The sequence below is a fragment of the Salvelinus alpinus genome, chromosome 17 (assembly GCF_045679555.1).
Source record: "Salvelinus alpinus chromosome 17, SLU_Salpinus.1, whole genome shotgun sequence".
NCBI classification, from domain to species: Eukaryota; Metazoa; Chordata; class Actinopteri; order Salmoniformes; family Salmonidae; genus Salvelinus; species Salvelinus alpinus.
In genome coordinates, this window is record NC_092102.1 from 38,216,414 (window position 1) to 38,238,777 (window position 22,364).

At 45.0% G+C, this 22,364-nt stretch overlaps 1 protein-coding gene across 3 annotated transcripts in view; it reads right to left on the reverse strand.

Moving 5' to 3' along the window:
* Positions 1 to 302: 302 nt before the first annotated feature.
* The window catches only part of LOC139542912 (sterile alpha motif domain-containing protein 10-like), a 148,479-nt gene continuing 126,417 nt past the window's right edge, over positions 303 to 22,364 (reverse strand). For all 3 annotated transcript variants that reach the window (XM_071348891.1, XM_071348890.1, XM_071348889.1), the window contains exon 5: positions 303 to 7,513. In XM_071348891.1, coding sequence (XP_071204992.1) covers positions 7,491 to 7,513 — 23 coding nt within the window. In that variant the 3' untranslated portion in view covers positions 303 to 7,490. The remainder of the gene's footprint in view (positions 7,514 to 22,364) is intronic.

Below are 22,364 nucleotides of genomic sequence, written 5' to 3' on the forward strand. Positions count from 1 at the left end.
TAGTGACACAAATATCACTGAGGGGGAGAGTATTAATTAACCAGCTTCCCTGCACCAATCCCTAACACAGACAGCCACAGCTGCACCAAGAACAGAGAGAAAGTGTGTGTGTTACAGTACCTGTGATAGCATGGTGGGAGAAGGCTTCTACGTAGGTCAGGTAGTTGTGTGTTTCTTCAGCCACTTGCAGACGTCTTATTCGGTCCACAGCACCAATGGTTGAGAGAAGGTGTGTATATGTGAAGGTATGTGTAACTGCAATTGCAATTGCGTGACTGTTATATTATGATAAGCAACATACATCTCATGAATATGCATTACTTTATTTAAAAAAGCCAAGATTCTCCATATTCCATATCTCTTCTTAACATCTGTACAGCAAGTAAATAATCATATCTTTAAAACCCTTTCCTTAACATATCGAAAACAAACAACCCCATCCTTGATCGGAAAAAGTCAACAAACAAATAATAGAAGTGTCTGTACACATCTACAAATGTATAGCAGTGTATTTACCACTTAACAGTCAAGTTCTTTCCTCATTCAGACAGTCCTTGTCAACTGAAGGGAGGGATAGAGGGAGGGGTAGAGGGAGGGGTAGAGAGAGGGGTAGAGGGAGGGATAGAGAGAGGGGTAGAGGGAGGGATAGAGAGAGGGATAGGGGAAGGGATAGGGGAAGGGATAGAGAGAGGGGTAGAGGGAGGGATAGAGAGAGGGATAGAGAGAGGGATAGAGGGAGGAAAGGAGGGAGGGATAGAGAGAGGGATAGAGGAAGGGGTAGAGGGAGGGATAGAGAGAGGGGTAGAGAGAGGGATAGAGAGAGGGATAGGGGAAGGGATAGAGAGAGGGGTAGAGGGAGGGGTAGAGGGAGGGATAGAGAGAGGGGTAGAGGGAGGGATTGAGAGAGGGGTAGAGGAAGGGATAGAGAGGGGTAGAGGGAGTGGTAGAGGGAGGGATAGAGAGAGGGGTAGAGGGAGGAGTAGAGGGAGGGATAGAGAGAGGGATAGAGGAAGGGATAGAGAGGGGTAGAGGGAGGGGTAGAGAGAGGGATAGGGGAAGGGATAGAGGAAGGGATAGAGAGGGGTAGAGGGAGGGGTAGAGGGAGGGATAGAGAGAGGGGTAGAGGGAGGGGTAGAGGGAGGGATAGAGGAAGGGATAGAGAGGGGTAGAGGGAGGTGTAGAGGGAGGGATAGAGAGAGGGATAGAGAGAGGGGTAGAGGGAGGGGTAGAGGGAGGGATAGAGAGAGGGGTAGAGGGAGGGGTAGAGGGGGGATAGAGAGAGGGGTAGAGGGAGGAAAGGAGGGAGGGATAGAGAGAGGGATAGAGGGAGGGGTAGAGGGAGGGATTGAGAGAGGGATATGGGAAGGAATAGAGAGAGGGGTAGAGGGAGGGATAGAGAGAGGGATAGGGGAAGGGATAGAGAGAGCGGTAGAGGGAGGGATAGAGGGGTAGAGGGAGGGATAGAGAGAGGGGTAGAGGGAGGGATAGAGAGAGGGATAGAGGGAGGGATAGAGAGAGGGGTAGAGGGAGGGGTAGAGAGAGGGATTGAGAGAGGGATAGAGAGAGGGGTAGAGGGAGGGATAGAGAGAGGGATAGGGGAAGGGATAGAGGGAGGGATAGAGAGAGGGGTAGAGAGAGGGGTAGAGGGAGGGATAGAGGGGTAGAGGGAGGGATTGAGGGCAGGAAGGGAGGAAAGGATGGGAGCCTACCCACTGGTTACAGATGTCAATTCAACGTCTATTCCACGTTGGTTCAAAGTAATTGAATTGAAATGACATGGAAACAGCGTTGATTCAACCCGTGCGTGCCCAGTGGGTCGCCTGTTCCCCAGAATAGTTCTATGCTCAACCATAGTAGACCTGCTCCCCTTCACCATCAATTCTGAAAAATTAACCTTCATTTTTGTAATGAAACAAAAACTCATACTGTACATGTAACTGTCAAAAGAAAGGAAACACCAAAATAAAGTGTCTAATAGAGCGTTGGGAATTAATGGGTCAAAAAACATTGACATTCATCCAATTACGTCAAATCTCAAAGTGAAAGTGTGAGATGAAGTTGCATGGTTGGGGCATCACCAGAATAGCTTCAATGTGCCTTGGCATAGATTGTCTGGAACTCTAGTAGAGGGATGTGACACCATTCTTCCAGGAGAAATTAGGTGTTTTGTTGATAGTGGAAAACGCTGTCTCAGGCGCCTCTCCAGAATCTACCACAAGTGTTCAATTGGGTTGAGATCTGGTGACTGACACACACACACAAACACACACACTTTAAACCCCCTATGCTCATTTGAGACGCACTGAGATCTCTCCTTCTAGCCATGGTAGCCGAAGTAACAGGCAACTGGGGATTTGTATACATGACCCTAAGCATGATGGGATGTTAATTGCTTATTTAACTCAGGAACCACACCTTTGTGGAAGCACCTGCTTTCAATATACACTGCTCAAAAAAATAAAGGGAACACTAAAATAACACATCCTAGATCTGAATGAATGAAATATTCTTATTAAATACTTTTTTCTTTACATAGTTGAATGTGCTGAGAACAAAATCACACAAAAATTATCAATGGAAATCAAATTTATCAACCCATGGAGGTCTGGATTTGGAGTCACACTCAAAATTAAAGTGGAAAACCACACTACAGGCTGATCCAACTTTGATGTAATGTCCTTAAAACAAGTCAAAATGAGGCTCAGTAGTGTGTGTGGCCTCCACGTGCCTGTATGACCTCCCTACAACGCCTGGGCATGCTCTTGATGAGGTGGCGGATGGTCTCCTGAGGGATCTCCTCCCAGACCTGGACTAAAGCATCCGCCAACTCCTGGACAGTCTGTGGTGCAACATGGCGTTGGTGGATGGAGCGAGACATGATGTCCCAGATGTGCTCAGTTGGATTCAAGTCTGGGGAACGGGCAGGCCAGTCCATAGCATCAATGCCTTCCTCTTGCAGGAACTGCTAACACACTCCAGCCACATGAGGTCTAGCATTGTCTTGCATTAGGAGGAACCCAGAGCCAACCGCACCAGCATATGGTCTCACAAGGGGTCTGAGGATCTCATCTCGGTACCTAATGGCAGTAAGGCTACCTATAGGGGGGCACATGGAGGGCTGTGCGGCCCCCCAAAGAAATGCCACCCCACACCATGACTGACCCACCGCCAAACCGGTCATGCTGGAGGATGTTGCAGGCAGCAGAACGTTCTCCACGGCGTCTCCAGATTCTGTCACGTCTGTCACATGTGCTCAGTGTGAACCTGCTTTCATCTGTGAAGAGCACAGGGCGCCAGTGGCGAATTTGCAAATCTTGGTGTTCTCTGGCAAATGCCAAACGTACTGCACAGTGTTGGACTGTAAGCACAACCCCCACCTGTGGACGTCGGGCCCTCATACCACCTTCACGGACTCTGTTTCTGACCGTTTGAGCAGACACATGCACATTTGTGGCCTGCAGGAGGTCATTTTGCAGGGCACTGGCAGTGCTCCTCCTGCTCCTCCTTGCACAAAGGCGGAGGTAGCGGTCCTGCTGCTGGGTTGTTGCCCTCCTACGGCCTCCTCCACGTCTCCTGAGGTACTGGCCTGTCACCTGGTAGCGCCTCCATGCTCTGGACACTACGCTGACAGACACAGCAAACCTTCTTGCCACAGCTCGCATTGATGTGCCATCCTGGATGAGCTGCACTACCTGAGCCACTTGTGTGGGTTGTAGACTCCGTCTCATGCTACCACTAGAGTGAAAGCACCGCCAGCATTCAAAAGTGACCAAAACATCAGCCAGGAAGCATAGGAACTGAGAAGTGGTCTGTGGTCACCACCTGCAGAACCACTACTTTATTGGGGATGTCTTCCAAATTACCTATAATTTCCACCTGTTGTCTATTCCATTTGCACAACAGCATGTGAAATTTATTGTCAATCAGTGTTGCTTCCTACGTGGACAGTTTGATTTCACAGAAGTGTGATTGACTTGGAGTTACATTGTGTTGTTTAAGTGTTCCCTTTATTTTTTTGAGCAGTGTACTTTGTATCTCTCATTTACTCAAGCGTTTCCTTCATTTTGTCAGTTACCTGTATATTGGCCTGTGTTGCTTTCTTCAGAGGATCTTTATTTACGGTCATGCTGAGTATTTGATTTCTGGTAAGTTTATGAAGCACAGTAACGGTGTCTGGATTCACAGTGTGACAGTAATAGCAGGCAGCTGGTCTGGTTCCCCTCAATAATCTCTCTAATATGTATAGCTATCAATGAGAGACATGGTGTAGGGTGTAGGTGCATAGCTTCAGTCCTCCAGGGCGAACAGTATACACCATATGCTCCCTTTCAATGACAAGTTGATTCCTTGGGCTACCAGGTGTGTGGAATCTATAGTCAATCAGTTACACTAACTGATCAATGAGAAAGAGAAAGAGAGAGAGACAGAGAGAGAGAGAGAGAGACAGAGAGAGAGAGAGACAGACAGAGACAGACAGAGACAGACAGAGAGAGACAGAGAGAGAGAGAGAGAGACAGAGAGAGACAGAGAGAGACAGACAGAGACAGACAGAGACAGACAGAGAGAGACAGAGAGAGAGAGAGACAGAGAGAGAGACAGAGAGAGAGAGAGAGAGAGAGAGAGAGAGAGAGAGAGAGAGAGAGAGAGAGAGAGAGAGAGAGAGAGAGAGAGAGACAGACAGACAGACAGACAGACAGACAGACAGACAGACAGACAGACAGACAGACAGACAGACAGACAGACAGACAGACAGACAGACAGACAGACAGACAGACAGACAGACAGACAGACAGACAGACAGACAGACAGACAGACAGACAGAGAGACAGAGAGAGAGAGAGAGAGAGAGAGAGAGAGAGAGAGAGAGAGAGAGAGAGAGAGAGAGACCAGAAGGGTAGGAGCCCTCGAGAACTGGAGTTGTGCACATCTGGTGTTATGGGAAACACACAACAATAGATTATTTTTACACAATGGAGTTGTAACTACAGTATACTTCTACTGCATCATGGGAGATGTAGGCATTTGACTCATACTAGTAGAATAGAACCATTGCTTTTGGCCAGCTACATCTCTGATTATTGCTTTATCAAATACAGCTAGGGCAGAAACAATCACAGCAAACATCAGTCATAGCATGTCCTATCAAAATCCTCTGTTTATAAAATGCCAAAGGTATAGGTCTACATTATATTCAGGTCTACAGCTTATGTTCCTCTAGAACATTCAAATAATATACAGGACCAGTCAAAAGTCTGGACACACCTACTCATTCAAGTGTTTTCCTTTATTTTTACTATTTTCTACATTGTAGAATAATAGGGAAGACATAAACTATGAAATAACACATATGGAATTATGCAGTAACCAAAAAAGTGTTAAACAAATTAAAATATATTTTATATTTGAGATTCTTCAAAGTAGCCACCCTTTGGCTTGATGACAACTTTGCACACTCTTGGTATTCTCTCAACCAGCTTCATGAGGTATTTACCTAGAATGCATTTCAATTAACAGGTGTGCCTTGTTAAAAGTACATTTTTGGAATTTCTTTCCTTAATGCGTTTGAGCCAATCAGTTGTGTTGTGACAAGGTAGGGTTGGTATACAGAAGATAGCCCTATTCGGTAAAAGATCAAGTCCATATTATGGCAAGAACAGCTCAAATAAGCAAAGATAAAAGACAGTCCATCATTACTTTAAGACATGAAGGTCAGTCAATCCAGAACATTTCAATCACTTTTAAAGTTTCTTCAAGTGCAGTCGCAAAAACCATCGAGCACTATGATGAAACTGGCTCTCATGAGGACCGCCACAGGAAAGGAAGACACAGAGTTACCTCTGCTGCAGAGGATAAGTTCATTAGAGTTAACTGCACCTCAGCTTACAGCCCAAATAACCACTGTGTCTTTGTGAGACGCATAGTAGGTGAACGGAGGATCCCTGCATGTGTGGTTCCCAACGTGAAGCATGGAGGAGGTGTGATGGTGTGGGGGGCTTTGCTGGTGACATTGTCAGTGATTTATTAAGAATTCAAGGCACACTTAACCAGCATGGCTACCACAGCATTCTGCAGCGATAAGCATTCCATCTGGTTTGCGCTTAGTGGGACTATCATTTGTTTTTCAACAGGACAATGACCCAACACACCTCCAGGCTGTGTAAGGGCTATTTGACCAATAAGGAGAGTGATGGAGTGCTGCATCAGATGACCTGGCCTCCACAATCACCCGACCTCAACCCAATTGGGATGGTTTGGGATGAGTTGGACCGCAGAGTGACAGGAAAGCAGCCAACAGGTGCTCAGCATATGTGGGAACTCCTTCAAGACTGTTGGAAAAGCATTCGTCATGAAGCTGGTTGAAAGAATGACAAGAGTGTTTAAAGCTGTCATTAAGGCAAAGGGTGGCTACTTTGAAGAATCTAAATTAGAAAATATATTTAGATTTGTTTAACACTTTGTTGGTTTCTACATTATTTCATGTATTATTTCATAGTTTTGATGTCTTCACCAATATTCTACAATGTAAAAATAGTAAAAATGAAGAAAAACCCTTGAATGAGTAGGTGTGTCCCAACTTTTGACTGGTACTGTATGTGTTTGTCATAGACATGGTTCATTTACAGTACAAAGACATGATCTGGAGGGTGACATTCTGTACATTGTGAAGACAAGGCTTTATAAAAGAGATGAAAGGAAGAGAATGTGCTTTGGGGAGAGGGTGCTAATGAAGGCAAGGGTATATATACTTTATACTGTATGAATTAGCTCTATCAAAACTATAAATACATATTCCAAAATGAAAATCCTGAGAGGAAAAGATACATTGTGAACAGTTGGGTTGTGATGTGAGTATGATACAGAGACATTGACATTCAGTAGTTTGCTGCATTTCCTTTCCACCAACTTTGGAGTAATGCACCCACCATAATGAACTACAGTAATTGATCAGTGACAATACTCCTCTCTACACCCCAAAAACAAAACAATAAACAAAAAAGGGGGGAATCTGTTGTAGTTAAGATCTAATTTGTCTACATTGTCATTATCCTTTCAAACATCTTATATCTATGTTACAGTGTGTGCCCTCGTATTCCTCTCTCTCTCTCTCTCTCTCTCTCTCTCTCTCTCTCTCTCTCTCTCTCTCTCTCTCTCTCTCTCTCTCTCTCTCTCTCTCTCTCTCTCTCTCTCTCTCTCTCTCTCTCTCTCTCTCTCTCTCTCTCTCTCTCTCTCTCTCTCTCTCTCTCTCTCTCTCATCATTTAAACCAGTTTGGCCTTGTTGAATGGGAAACCTCCTTCCTCCTTCAGTGTGTTTGGCATGTAGTCTAAAGGCTCCTCTTCTCTCTTATTTTCTGTCCTCTCTCCCCTCCTTTCTTCCCTCCTCTCACAGCCCTATTCTGCGGTCACATATCTGGAGCGAGCAGGTCCTTCCATGGCTACTGGAAATAGCAGAGGAGAGTGAGGGCTGCCAAACGGACGGAGGGAGGGATGAGCTAAGAGATGTTTCCAAAGGAGGCTGCAGGGAGAGGGAGAGGAGAGACAGAGAGAAAGAGAGAGAGAGAGAAAGAGAGATGAATACAAGGAAAACAGTTGGGAGTTGGATTGGCATCACTGTCTTTCACACCATAATGCACACACACACACACACACACACACACACACACACACACACACACACACACACACACACACACACACACACACACACACACACACACACACACACACACACACACACACACACACACACACACACACACACACACGCACACACATACTGCGCCATCCAGATCACCTGCCTCTGTCTGCCCTCTCTTCAAACCCTGTCTTCTCTGTCAACAACCCAGTTGCATTAGGAATTATTTCTGAAACATCAGTCTGTAGAGTGAAACCTCTGGTTCACATTCTCTCTTTGCCTTAAACCATTCTCATATCAAACTCATTGACGTCTATGACCCATAGACGTGACCGATTAGTTTCTGTGATTACACTTTTGCACCGGCCTCAAATGACAACAAACTATATTTTACATTGGAGGAATAAAAAACAAAAAGGAGACATTTGGCATTTGAGTTATCACTGTCTCTAACACACAGGCAAATCTAACATGATATTGGAGAGAATCAGACCCTGAAACAAAGAGAGAGGGAGAGAAGGAGTTAGCAGGTGGAGAAAGAAAGGCAGATGGGATTGAGGGGGGGGCGTGAGATTTGTTCGGGTAAAGGGGGTCTATCTCTCAGATGTAAATCTTCTAAGAGGAGATGAGGACTAAGGGGTTCCTGAGCAAATTTGTGTTTGGGTAAAAATGTCATGTTCCTTTTTATTTCTGAGCCTGTCATGCTTTCTGCCCCAGTGAATTCACATTTCAGTTCAGTCGAGCGGGCAGACAGACAGACAAACAGACAGCGCATGGAACTGTGAACAGAACTCTCTCCGCCAGGACACAGAACAACAGAAAATCAAAAGGAACGTTCCAACCTAGCGACAAGGTTACCCCAGCGACGTCCCATGGCAACTGAGGCGTTGCTGACAACATTTCAGGGAGGGGGGATGACGTCATTCAATTTTTTCTGCTAATTACCGCATTACGGAGCAGATGGCTTGTTCCACGCAAGCACCGCTCATACACGCACGTACACACACACACACACACACTTCACAGGAAATAAGACACGTTGACAGAAGGAAGGGACAGAGAGACTGTGGCCGTGTCCGAATACCCATATTAGCGTACTATATACATAAACTGCATACTATGTACTCATCATTGCATACTATTTAGCATGTATCGTTTAGTGAAAAGTATGTAGTGTGTCATGGCTGCAACGCAGTAGTAGTTCCTTAATGGCTGAGTAGGTGGGGCGTGGCCGAGTGCGGAAGGACTTTTCCAAATTCAACAGACATGCATCGCATTAACCAGCCTCAAACTCTGAGTGGAATAGGAATGGAGTTATAGGCCTACTGAGGCTGGTTATTGGCAGACTATTACATTCGACCTATACCTATTTAAAAAGGACTGAAGACATAAACAGACAATACTGTATTTATTAGTGAAACCAAAGTGCTGTAACATGTTTAAATTGAATCAAATAGCCTGGTATACCCACCAAAACGTTTCAAACTAAAGCACTGATCATTGGGAACGAGATCAGGATGACTGCTAAGGCTTGATCCATAAAGTAAATAACGAAATAGGTAACTTAGCCTACAAAACTAAAACAAGCCATACGTTCAAATCAAAAGGCCTGATTAACATGACATCAATAACGCAGCCACATCCCGTGTCCCCGGTGCCGACACATTCACAAATAAAAATATGGTTTAAAAGCTCTGACGAAGGCCAAGAGAACAAGAAACACTTTTCAATGAGAAAACAGAACTTCACTTTGGTAAAAAAAAGAAGCTCCTTCTGTCTTCAACGATGTGGCCTACGATGCAATACTCAATGCAAGGACAACAAAAACTACTTAGTCTACATTTGAACACCACCGCAGAAGCTTCGCTATTTGGCATTGTCCCAATTATGTAGCCCAGTTCTATTTCGCTTGAGGGACTATGCTAGTCAATCAATGGGATATAAAGATTCATTTCAGAGTAATACCATGGCACGGGTGTGATGCGCATGCCCCCCACCCCCTGTAAATACCGGGGCGCCTAGCATCACTTCCTGTTTTCTTCCCTCGGCAACCGGAAGTGAGCAAGAAGTGAATGTAGAAGACTCTTTAAGTGAGTTATTCACTGAGTGTTTGGAGTATACTCCATTTTGGGCAAAGCTTGCTCCTCCCAAGAGTGCTCTGCAGTGTTTTGTTGTCGGTTAAGTTGTTTCTTACAGGTCGACACTGTGCTGTGAAGTAGGGTGAACGGGTTGGGCCAACCTGTACACTGCGCATGGCTTTGTTGTCTTGTCTACTTCTGTCCACTGGTTAGCCTCCTGGCTAATTGCGTTACATGTTGCTTGTTCACTTCAGCTGGACGCTAGCCTCTTCTCTCTGGAGATTCAGGCTGGGTATCGTGCCTACCCAGGCTAGGGGAGACTCTTTGTGTTATCTAGCTGTAGCTAAACATGTTTCTTTCCAGAAGTAGGACGGGTGATTGCCGAGTCGCAACTCAATGTCCAGGCTTCGCATACTAGCTTGCAAAGTCCCATTACTGGCTCGAGCTGTAGCCGGTGGCAGAGTGAGATTCAGAGCATGCGCCTCTCACTAATTTCACAAGAGTTGGCCAATCTGTTCTTAAAGACCCCTCCTCACACAGTCAGTCACTGTGTCAGTTGAGTCTGGCTCCTCACATCCATACCTTTTGAGGATTGTCAGTGGAATTTCCCTAATATATTTTGATATCCATAGAATATATTTTTTGCTTAATTCACATATTGCCCTGAGAACAGAACGACTTTATACTTACACCTGGTATAGTATTAAAGGGGTGTTAACAGATAATCTGTTCTATAAGACATATCTGTATTTCTGCTTCTGTCTAAACAGAGAGAAGATTATCCACCATGCCTACTACTGCGATAAATGCAATGCTGGACTGGCTTCGGCTGATGCCCATTCCACCTGTTTGATGTGCCTGGGTTTAGAGCATGCCATTTAGGCTGTGGAGTCCCCCTTCAACTGCATGTATTGTGCTATTCTTGGCCCACGTCTATGCGATTCACGATTAGCTATGATGAGGGAGACAAATGCTAGAGGCTCCGGGAGTGGTCTCAAGCGTAAACAACCCTGCTCAGCAGCGGGCCCGCCCACCAAGCAGGAGGACAGGGGACCTACTCTGGATGAGTTGGAGGCCCAGGCAGCCTCTCTGTCTTCCCAGCTCCACTCTCTCTGCCTGACAGGCTCCGTTGAAGACTTAAGATGCTGATCCTGATGCTATCTCCATCTTTCCTGGAAATGACCAAGACGAAGAGACCTCTGAGGTCGGTTCTGGGTGAGCGATCCATGTTCTCAGAGAGGGCTGAGAGTGAAGCACCCACGTCTGCAGTTCACACTGTATGCAGGAGCTCCCCTCTAGGGTTTTGAAAGCTCTGGATATTAAACCAGACCTTAACAGCAGACCGGGCAGAGTGTACATACCTCAGTGCCCCAAGTTCTCCAAGGAACTATGTCAGACTTGGGCTAAGGTGAACTCAAGGTTCCATGTCTCAAGCCAATGCAAGCCTTGGAACTTCATGGCTTCCCCCGAGGAGTTGGGACTGGATGAATACCCTGTCATGGACCCCATTGTTGTGGCCATGGTCCTCATAGACAAGGAGATCATTGGTAAGTCTCCCTGCTGTCCTCCGGGGCCTCACCAGGCTGCTGAAATCCATTTAAAGGACACCTTCCTGAACTTGGCCATGGTGGCTCGCCTTATGAATGCGACCACTCTGCTGCAGACATACCTGCATGGCCTGAAATCTCACCTATCCATCAACGGTGACCATGAGCTGACGGATGAAATGACTCAGGTGTCCATACTCCTCTCCCTCTTAAATGCTGAGATGTCACGTGCGAATGGAAAACCCCTGTCTATGGTCATCTCGTAACACAGACAGCTTTGGCTCTCACACACAAAGATGTCGACCTCCGTGAAGAAACCCTTTATGGAACTCCTCATTTCCCCAGGCCAAGTTGCAGAAGGACAGAAAGACCCTGCAGCTTTTCATGGGTCCCCTGCCCCGCATTACCCTACCCAGAGACCATTGCAGTCTAGACCTCAGCTCTCCTCTGCCTTGAAAGGGCACTTGGGCCCTCCCCCAAACCAGGAATGCCTTGATCAGCCACGTCAACAGGCCACAGGTCAACAGTGGCACCAACACCAGCACAGGCAGCGGCACCACACGCACCATCCCTCTGTAGAAGGACGGGCCTCCTCAGTCGTCCTGATGGGTGTAACTCCGGCATTGGTTGCTTCTGCCTGTGGAGTCCCCCTCGGTGCTGGATACAGTATTACAGCGGTACAAACTCCACTTCCGATGCTAGCCACCACCTTTCAGAGGGGTTTGGTCAACTACAACTGCCAACCCTCTGAAAAGATAAGCTCTCCAGCTGGAGATTGCCTCCCTGCTGGAGAAGAATGCAATCAGACAACTCAAACCATCAGAACAGCACAGTGGGTTCTATAGATTATATTTCCTAGCACCAAGAGGGATGGTGGCTTTCGCCTCATCCTGGACTTGAGGCTTCTTAACCGGTGCTTGAAAACACTCCTCTTCAAGATGCTATCTCTGTCCCGCATTTTACAGGCTATTAGCACAGGCCAGTGGTTCAGCAATGTCAACTTAAAAGATGCCTACTTCCATGTACCGATCCACCCTGCTTACAGGAAGTTCCTGTGCTTTGCTTTCAATGGCATGGCGTACGAGTACCAAGTGCAACCTTTCTTCCTCTCCTTGGTACCAAGTACATTCACAGACGGCATGGATGCCGCTCTAGCCCCCCTAACATCACAGGGGATGACGGTACTGAATTACCTAGATGATTGGCTAATCTGTGCTTATTCACGAGAACAGGCAGAAGCAGACAAAACATCTCTCCTGAAGCACATCTCAGAGCTAGTCCTCAGGTTGAACATGCAAAAAAGCCACCTAGTTCCCACTCAAACTGTGACGTTCATATGCATGCGGAGCCACTCGTCTGCAATGAGAGCTCACCTCAACCAAGAGCGAGCCCAGAAAATTGTAGATCTCAATCCTTTTGTCCAAGACCAGAAGGTGACTGTTCTTCAGTGTCAGAGACTGATGGGTCTCCTCTTCGCAGCCTCTCTTCTGACCCCATAGGGCCTCCTACACTTGAGACCCCTGCAGATGTAGTTCAATGCTCAAGGTTTCCATCCCAAGGAACACAGGTATATTCGCCTAACTGTGTCCAAGGAATGCACGTGATCACTGGCAAGATGGCGATCCCTGGATTTCCGTTCAGGTGGAATACGCCTGGGCAGAGTCCATCAGATGGAACTGGCTCAAACAGACATCTCCTTGACAGGCTGGGGAGAACTATTGAGGGGGAGGGCCGTCAGCGGGACATGGAACCCCATCTGGTCCAAACTCCACATCATCATGCTGGAGTTGAGACCAGTCTGCTCAACTTTCTCCCACAACTGCAGGACAAACATGTGCTGGTACAGACAGACAACACTACGTTGGTAGCGTACATAAACCACCAAGGGGGTCTGGGTTCCATCCGCCTTCACCAGATGGAACATACCCTTCTGCTGTGGTCACAGCAGAATCTGGCCTCACTAAGAGCTGTGCACCTCCCAGGGATTCTGAACAATGCGGCAGACATGCTGATCAGGGAAGGCCTTCCGGAAGGGAAGTGGCTACTACATCCCTGAATAGTGAGTCGCATGTGGGGAATCTTTGGGGAAGCAGTGGTGGATCTGGTTCTCGATATCCAACCCCCCCGAACACTCGGCCTAGATGCCCTGGCCCTCGAGTGATTCCAACGACTCTGGACAGAATCTGAGAAGCGGGCCACCAAGTCTTTCTGATTGCCCGAGATGGCTGAGACACCACTGGTTGAGCACTCCTAGCGGGGACAGCATGGGAACTACCTCGGAGGCTGGACCTATTGTCACAGGCAGAGGTGATTCCCTCCTGCCGCTGTAGGCATGTTCAACGAACAGCGAAAATGGTCTGGTTTAGATCTTGAGCCCTCTGTTAACATCTTACAGAGTGCCAGGGCCCCCTCCACCACGTCAACCTATGACACAAGGTGGCGTGTGTTCTGCCAGTGGTGTGGGGAGCAGGGGGTTGTTCCAGAAACCTGCGGCATAAGAACTGTGCTCCAGTTCTCATGGTCTTTGTTTGATGCTGGCAGGGCTGCATCCACACTTAACGTGTATGCAGCAGCAATTTCAGCATGTCATGATAAAGAGCAGGATGGGCCGCTTGGAAGCCACCCGCTTATGGCCAGATTTCTTAAGGGAGTCCGTCAATTATGCCCCTCAGGAGCCTCCACAGTTCCCAAATGGGTTTTGGATCTGGTTCTTGGAGTACTATCCAGACCGCCCTTCAATGCTATAGACTTGAAACATCTCTCTCTTAAGAGCATTTCTGGTGGCCATCGCCTCTACCAAGAGAGTTGGCGAGCTCCATGGTTTGTCTGTTAGTGATGAGTGTTATCGTCTAGGACTAATATTGCCTTCTTACCAAAGGTCCTGCCCCTTGGTCGCATGAACCCTTCCGTCCTAACAAAGTAACCTGTGGTTGGACTGAGCACCTATAGTGATGTGTTGCTCTAGGCTGTGTCTTACGAGAACTGACTTACTCTGTTATTGTCATCCCATTGAATGATTAGCATAGTCCCTCAAGAGAAATAGAATGAAGGTTACTCAAGTTACCACAGTTCTCTGAGCTAGGGACTATGCTAGTCCAGCTGTCAGTTGCCTTATAGCTTCGGGAAGAGTCTTGAGGAAGTGATGCTATGGCCCAGGTATTTATAGGGGGTGGCAGGCACTCGCATCATTGTACCATCTAAATCGCTGTGATAACAAAAAAAATTACAAAAAATATCGTTTTTTCAGCTTTTTGACGCTGGTGGACCAAAATGAAAGATATTTTTGGTTTTGGTCCACCAGCTTCAAACAGCTGTAAAAACTATATTTTTTGTTTTGTTATTGGAAATATATTTCACAGCAATTTAGATGGTACAGTGATTCCCTACACTATTCAGTTCTTGTTTTCTCACATAAACTGAAATTGAGTGAACATTGTGGAACTTTAGAAGCGATTTCCAATAGATAACACAGCCACAGTCAGAACAGCTTTCCCAGGTTGACAACAGATGCCCCTCCAGTGGAAGAAATCAATAGGTGAATATCACTGCCAATCACAACACTGGCGGGTAAGTAATACTGTGAAACACTATCATTCCACTATTAGTGGTAGACATATTATGGAAATATTCTGAAATTACAATGCAATAATTCCCCAAAATCGTATGTGTAGCACCTTTAATATGAATTGTGTTTACTCAAATATGAAAATACTACATGTCATGTCTCAAAATCGATATCTATTTTACCTCTATGTACTTCTACATTGTTTTGTGTCCTCTGGATTTGATAAGAAAGATGTTGAGTTCAATGGTAAACCTGCCAGGTAGCCTTATTTCTCGCACAGCATCCAGTTTAGCTGACGTGAAGCTATTTTCCAGATTTTTGACCACTTTTTTTCTCGGCCTAATTTTGACCATCCTACAAGGGTAAGAACTGATGATAGCGACATGAGGTTTCGACCATTTGTTTTCTTAGAGGATTATCTACACAAGTAGCCTATTATTTAACCCATTCATCAAAGAAGCGTTTTTGATCTGACTGCCTAATCCATCTCCTGTTTCCACTCACGCAAACGAGCGCACACACACAGGCACGCACACACAGACAGTGGGAGCTAAGAGATGTGCAAAAAATGTATAAATTCCTAAAGACTCCTGGCCGTTCATGCATATTTTAGTTGTATTCTTCTTTTAGGAGAGGAATGGGTTATACATGCATCCAATAATAATATTCAGGCCTGAACAAAGAACAGGCTGCTCTGATGCCTGACAATAGAGGTGTGGACCGCAACAAACGCACTGGCGATTAAGTCAGCCAACGGGGAGAAAGTGAAAGAGCACGCACACGCACACATGCACACACAGACACCGACACAAGCGCAAACACCCACGCACGAGCACACGCAACACGTACGCACAAACAGCACTCCCTCACGCACACGCTCAAACACAATATTCTTTACCAGTAGTTTCGTCATGATCTTGCTCTGTAATTGCGCAAGGAGCATTTCTTTCTCTAATCATTCGCAACATAAGTAATAGGGTTCTGTGCTCAGGGTAGTGTTGTCATGATCATGCTGATGCCGTAGGAGGCTGGAGTATGGAGTAGGGAGCAGGGAGCAGGGAGGGACATTCAATCAAACCCGCAATGTTGTTTTGTTTACTAACTACTGCCCATGCAAGTTCTGGAGGGAAGATGTTGAAAGAGGGAGAAAAAAAAAAGAAAGTCAAAGAGATAGAGAACCAGAAGTGTGGCATATGTTTAAAAAACACTGAAGGGCAAAATGTAAAAAGAAGAAAGTACTGTAGTTGCACAGCAGAGCCATGTCTCAGTAGTGTAAAAGAGTTCAGCCCCGAACCCCGAGCTAGATGCATTCCTTTCAGGCAAATCGTTGTACTTAAAAAAAACTTCTGGGTTACAGAGCGATCAATACTTAATATCATGTTCAGTTCTGTCAGATGAATCTGAAATGATGGTGTATGATAAAAGTCACCACTTTAAGTTTCAGGCTGCTATCCTACATTTTAAAATAATTATAGGACAGCATATACAGAAGTAGGATCTTAATTTGATCTTCCTGTTGCAAGACAGCTTTCCTGCAATGGAGGAAATTTAAAACATGTAGTGTATTTGAGGTTTAAAAAGGCTTCTGAAGTTTGTAATTTCCACTTTGAAATTTCAGACTTGATTTCCCCTTTACGGAAATTGTATCAATACCTACAAAAATGTCCATTAATTATTGTCCACAATAATTAATTATAATCCACAATAATTCACATTTCCTGTTGCTGCGGGGTTATTTTCCTGGTGTAGCAAACTGGCTCAAATTAAGATCTTACATCTGTAGAGAGAATCACTCAGGATTGGGTGAGCTTGAGGATGTGTGTGTGTGTGTGTTCTTTTGGTTTTTCTATCCTTGTGGGGACCAGACGTCCTCACAAGGATAGTAAAAGAAGGACATTTGTTTGGTCCCCACAAGGAGAGTAAAACAAACGTGTGTGTGTGTGTGTGTGTGTGTGCACGTACATGCGTGTGCCTGTCTGGGGATCACCAACCTTGAAAAAACACAGGCTGACAGATAGGTGACAGGACTGTGAATCTGAACTCCTTTGTTAAACCTTCCACTGTAAAGGCGTCTGCATGCTACCCATCCGAAACAGTACGGAACAATGAATACATATATGACTACATTTCGTGATGTTGTTGTTCGTTTTGGCATGGTTATTTTTGGCTTTTCGTGCACCCGTGGAAGTACCTGCACCTCTACTATTCTAGCTATCTATTATATAAAGACTAGCATTTAAAGGCCAATTCATGGAGGGAGATTGCGGGGTCCGACCCAATCACTTGTTAGAAAAAGTGGGGTAAAGAAAAGAACCAAGGGTGGCAGTGGAGATGCTGGTGAAAAGGTTACTCTAAAAATGGCCCTGGCTTGTTCGGCACCTGAAGCATAGGAAGATGGAAAGCAACATGCTGTCTTCACCAGAGTATGTTTTACTGTAGTAGACGAAAACAGTAGCCATGTTTGCTAACAATAGCTAGTCAGCTAGCGCTAGCTACTTGGCTGGCTAGCTAGCCCTAGCAGCATACTCGTGCAGAGGAAGCAAGCGAAATCAACTAAACTAAAGATCTTTAGATCTTTTTGATCAAATAATTTTTTCAGAGATAGTAAATCATAAGCTTCCCACATAGGTAACACCGAAGTCAAAGTTCGGTAGCAAGGTCCAGCTAGTTAAAATGTTGCAAATGTTTGAGCGGTGTTGTTTGCCCTCTACTTTTTTGCAAGGTACAAACACCAGTGAATGGGGACAGCACCAGGTTTTGCCCAGCACTGCCTGTTCACCGGCCCCCAGCACTACCTCAGCCTCCAGTATTGACTCGTTGTCAGCCCCCAGCCCATCTGCCGCACTGAGCTGCAGTGCAGTTTGGGAAACAATCTCTATGCCTGACCTTGGAAGTTCTATCCTGGGCCCTCCTCCAAGACCTACTCCACTGGCCTGCTCCTCACCAATGCCACAAGTAGTAGGGCTGTGAGAAGAAGGGAGAAAAGTGCTAAAGACTCAGTCCTTGACACATCCCTTGCAAAGGCATTCCAAATCAAGATCTGGAGAACGTCATATACCGAGCCACCAGCTTGTCCCAGAGGCAAATAATTTCAGACTCTCCTCCTTTACTCTGATACCCTCTCCCATATTCTGTTGTCCTCTTTCCTCCTCTCCTCACCATGCACACTGCTCTCCACAGACACTCCTCTAATTTCCACCCCTCTTTTCATCCTCTACAGGGCCCTGGCACCTAAAGCAGATTTCATGGATGAACTATCGGCAAAACTCTGGGGGGAATTTGATCACCAGCTGCATGAGTTCATGCATGACTTCAAGAAGAAGATAGGGACCGAACGACTGGGACCACAGACATCACAGGAGTCAGACACTAGACACTTTCATTTTATTCCATAGGCACTTTTGTTGTTTATATGTCTGTTTTTCGTAGACACATTTGTACTATTGTGCAAATAATTGCATTTATTGTCTGACACTAATTATATTTAATTAACACGTGTTGTTTACATGTTGTAAGGTTCTGCTTTTCTTTTCTTAGTCAACCTTGTGTTATTTTTCTTTGTGGTCTTGAACGTAGCCTTGTTTCTTTGTTTTCTTGAACGTAGCCCTGTTTCTTTGTGTTCTGGAACGTAGCGCTGTTTCTTTGTGTTCTGGAACGTAGCCCTGTTTCTTTGTTTTCTTGAACGTAGCCCTGTTTCTTTGTGTTCTGGAACATAGCCCTGTTTCTTTGTGTTCTGTGTGCCTGCGACTATGATTCCTGCCTTCTGTGAAGGCTTAATAAACATATGCTGCGCTCTGCGTGTGAATCTACACCTTTTTCTCCCTGAGTATTCATTACACACGTCTGTTCTTAGCAGACACTTTTGTACTGTATTGTGGTTTACTTTCATAGGCAAGAATAAAGGTGTGCTGAACGAGCTCTGTTGCCATTTCTTCATCTCAAAACAAGGTGTTTCAAAGCATTCTATTTGAACATCAAGTGCTGACAGTTGAGTTGAGCTACTTGTGTGGTGTAGTTCAATCTAATCTAAATGAATGCACACTGAGACAACAGAATCAAGTTTCATTTTATTAACAAGATTAATCTACCGCTTCTCTCTCCTGGATCCGGGATCCTCCTCATCAAAAAAGCTGACTAGCATAGCCTAGCCTAACGCGACAGGGATATCATATAATATAATTTTCATGAAATCACAAGTCCAATACAGCAAATGATCTTGTGAATCCAGCCATCATTTCCAATTTTTTAAATGTTTTACAGCGAAAACAAAATATGTATTTCTATTAGCTAACCACAATAGCAAAAGACTCAACTGCATATTTTCACCATTTTTCTACCGCATAGGTAGCTATCACAAAACCGACCAAATAGAGATATAATTAGTCACTAACCAAGAAACAACTTCATCAGATGACAGTCTTATAACATGTTATACAATAAATGTATGTTTTGTTCGAAAATGTGCATATTTGAGGTATAAATCATAGTTTTACATTGCAGCTACCATCAAAAATATCACCAAAGCAGCCAGAATAATTACAGAGAGCAACGTGAAATACCTAAATACTCATCATAAAACTTTTATGAAAAATATATGGTGTACAGCAAATGAAAGATAAACATCTTGTGATTTTTTAAGTGTTTTACAGCGAAAACACAATATAGCATTATATTAGCTTACCACAATAGCCAAACACACAAATGCATTTATTAGCAGCAAAAGGTAGCGATCGCAAAAACCAGCAAAATATATAAAATTAATCCCTAACCTTGACCAACTTCATCAGATGACAGTCTTATAACATCAGGTTATACAATACACTTATGTTTTGTTCGAAAATGTGCATATTTAGAGCTGCAAACCGTGGTTATACATTGTGAATATGTAGCATCGATTCACCAGAATGTCCGGAGCTAGTTTGGACACTCACCTAATCTGACCAAAGAACTCATCATAAACTTTACTAAAAAATACATGTTGGACAGCAAATGAAAGATACACTGGTTCTTAATGCAACCGCTGTGTTAGATTTTTAAAAATAACTTTCCCATAACAAACAGCTTGCGTTATTGCAAGACAGCGCCCGCCAAAACGGCAGAGAATAGGAATAACATTTTCCACAGAAATACGAAATAACATCATAAATTGTTCTTACTTTTGTTGAGCTTCCATCAGAATCTTGTACAAGGAGTCCTAGGTCGAGGATAAATCGTTGTTTGGTTTTAGAATGTCCTTTTCTCCTGTCGAATTCGCTCCACAAGGCTAGCCAATGTTGATGACGTTCCCAATTTCTCTCGACGCAGAGAACGGAAAACTCCAAAAGTCCCATTAAACGTTGAATAAACTGATGAAACTCGGTTGAAAAAACCTACTTCATGATGTTTTTCTAATATGTATCAAATAAAAACAAAGCCGGAGATATTAGCCGTGTATACCGAACGCTTATCATAAGACAATATGGAGGTGCTTCCCGCGCCTAGGTAGAGAAAGGAAATTCTGGACACGTCATTCCAAGAGCTCTTGTTCGACCTCAGATCAAGCTAGACACCCCATTCTACCTTCCACTGCATGTTGACATCTAGTGGAAGGCGTATGAAGTGCATGCATAATAATATGCATATTGTACGATCTAGAATAGAGTACGAGGCAGTTTAATTTGGGCACGATTTTTTCCAAAGTGGAAACAGCGCCCCCATATTGACAAGAAGTTAAAACTCTACATTTTAGTACAAAGTACTTTGGTTCACAATGCACACATAAAGAACTGTGTGCGTCCATCAATGGGTTTCTGTGTGAGCAGTCCAAACAAAGGCCTATTCTGCATGATTGGCTGGCCTTGGGTTGAGTTGTTCTCTCCTAACCATGTCTTCCTGCCATGGCACACATCAAGAGGGGAGAGGAAGAAGTCCCTGAACTTCAAATCAAAATAAAAAATGTATTGGTTACATACACGTGTTTAGCAGATGTTATTGCAGGTGTAGCGAAATGCTTGTGTTTCTAGTTCCAACAGTGCAGTAATATCTAACAATTTCACAACAATACACTCAATACACACAACTAAGTAAAGGAATGGAATTAAGAATATATAAATATTTGGACAAGCAATGTCAGTGCGGCATAGACTAAGATACAGTGCAATAGAATAGAATACATTATATACATATGAGATGAGTAATGCAAAATATGTAAATATTATTAAAGTGATTAGTGTTCCATTATTAAAGTCTATGTATATAGGGCAGCAGCCTTTAATGTGCTAGTGATTGCTATTGAACAGTCTGATGGCCTTGAGATAGAAGCTGTTTTTCAGTCTCTCTGTCCCAGCTTTGATGCACCTGTACTAACCTTGCCTTCTGGATGATAGCGGGGTGAACAGGCAGTGGCTCGGGTTGTTGTTGTCCTTGAAGATCTTTTTGGCCTTCCTGTGACATTGGGTGCTGTAGGTGTCCTGGAGGGGAAAGTAGTTTGCCCCTGATGATGCGTTGGGCAGACCGCACCACCCTCTGGAGAGCCCTGCGGTTGCGGGCGGTGCAGTTACCATACCAGGCGGTGATACAGCCCAACAGGATGCTCTCAATTGTGCATCTGTAAAAAGTTGTGAGGGTTTTAGGTGCCAAGACAGATTTCTTCAGCCTCCTGAGATTGAAGAGGTGCTGTTGCGCCTTCTTCACCACACTGTCTGTGTGGGTGGACCATTTCAGTTTGTCAGTGATGTGTACGGCGAGGAACTTGAAGCTTTCCATCTTCTCTACTGTGGTCCCGTCGATGTGGATAGAGGGGTGCTCCCTCTGCTGTTTTCTGAAGTCCACAATCAGCTCCTTTGTTTTGTTGACGTTGAGAGAGAGGTTAATGCCTAGGGGCTAGAAGCACGGCTGCCATTTCTATCGGCGCCATGTTTCTTGTTTCACTTGCAAGCCGTGTCGCCCTGGCACAAGAGAGTCTCCCTGGCCCTTGGAGATTATTGTACTCTGCCACAACTATGATTGTGATATGTGGTTATCTCACCTAGCTATATACAAATGAAAGATACTGTACTGTAAGTCACTCTAACATAGTATAAAAACATCTGCTAAATGACTCAAATGTAAATGTAAATGGGCCGACCAAGAATAGTCATCCTTGCAGCCATGATGCCGAATGCATTCTCTAGGACTCTCCGACAATGAGAGTAGTGGTAGTCTTAACCGCCCCCCTCTTTTCACTTCCTCCTTTCCTCATTCCAACACTCACTACTCACTACCTCCACCCCCTACCCCTTAATCACCCCTCTCTCACCTCCCTCACCTCAACCCAGTCTTCACCTCACTTCCTCTCCTCTCTACATCCTTCCACCCCCCCCCCGCGCCCACCTGTCCCCTTGGTTCTCAGGTGTTTTATAGGGACACTCAATTAGCTGTCTCTGATAGGACACAGTCAAGGCTTGTTGAACTGGGAAATTAAATTTGGTACTCTATTAACAGAAATGCCCGACACAGCATTTTAATTCTCTCTCTCTTTCTCCCTCTCTCTCTCTCTCTCTCTCTGTGTCCCTCTCTCTCCC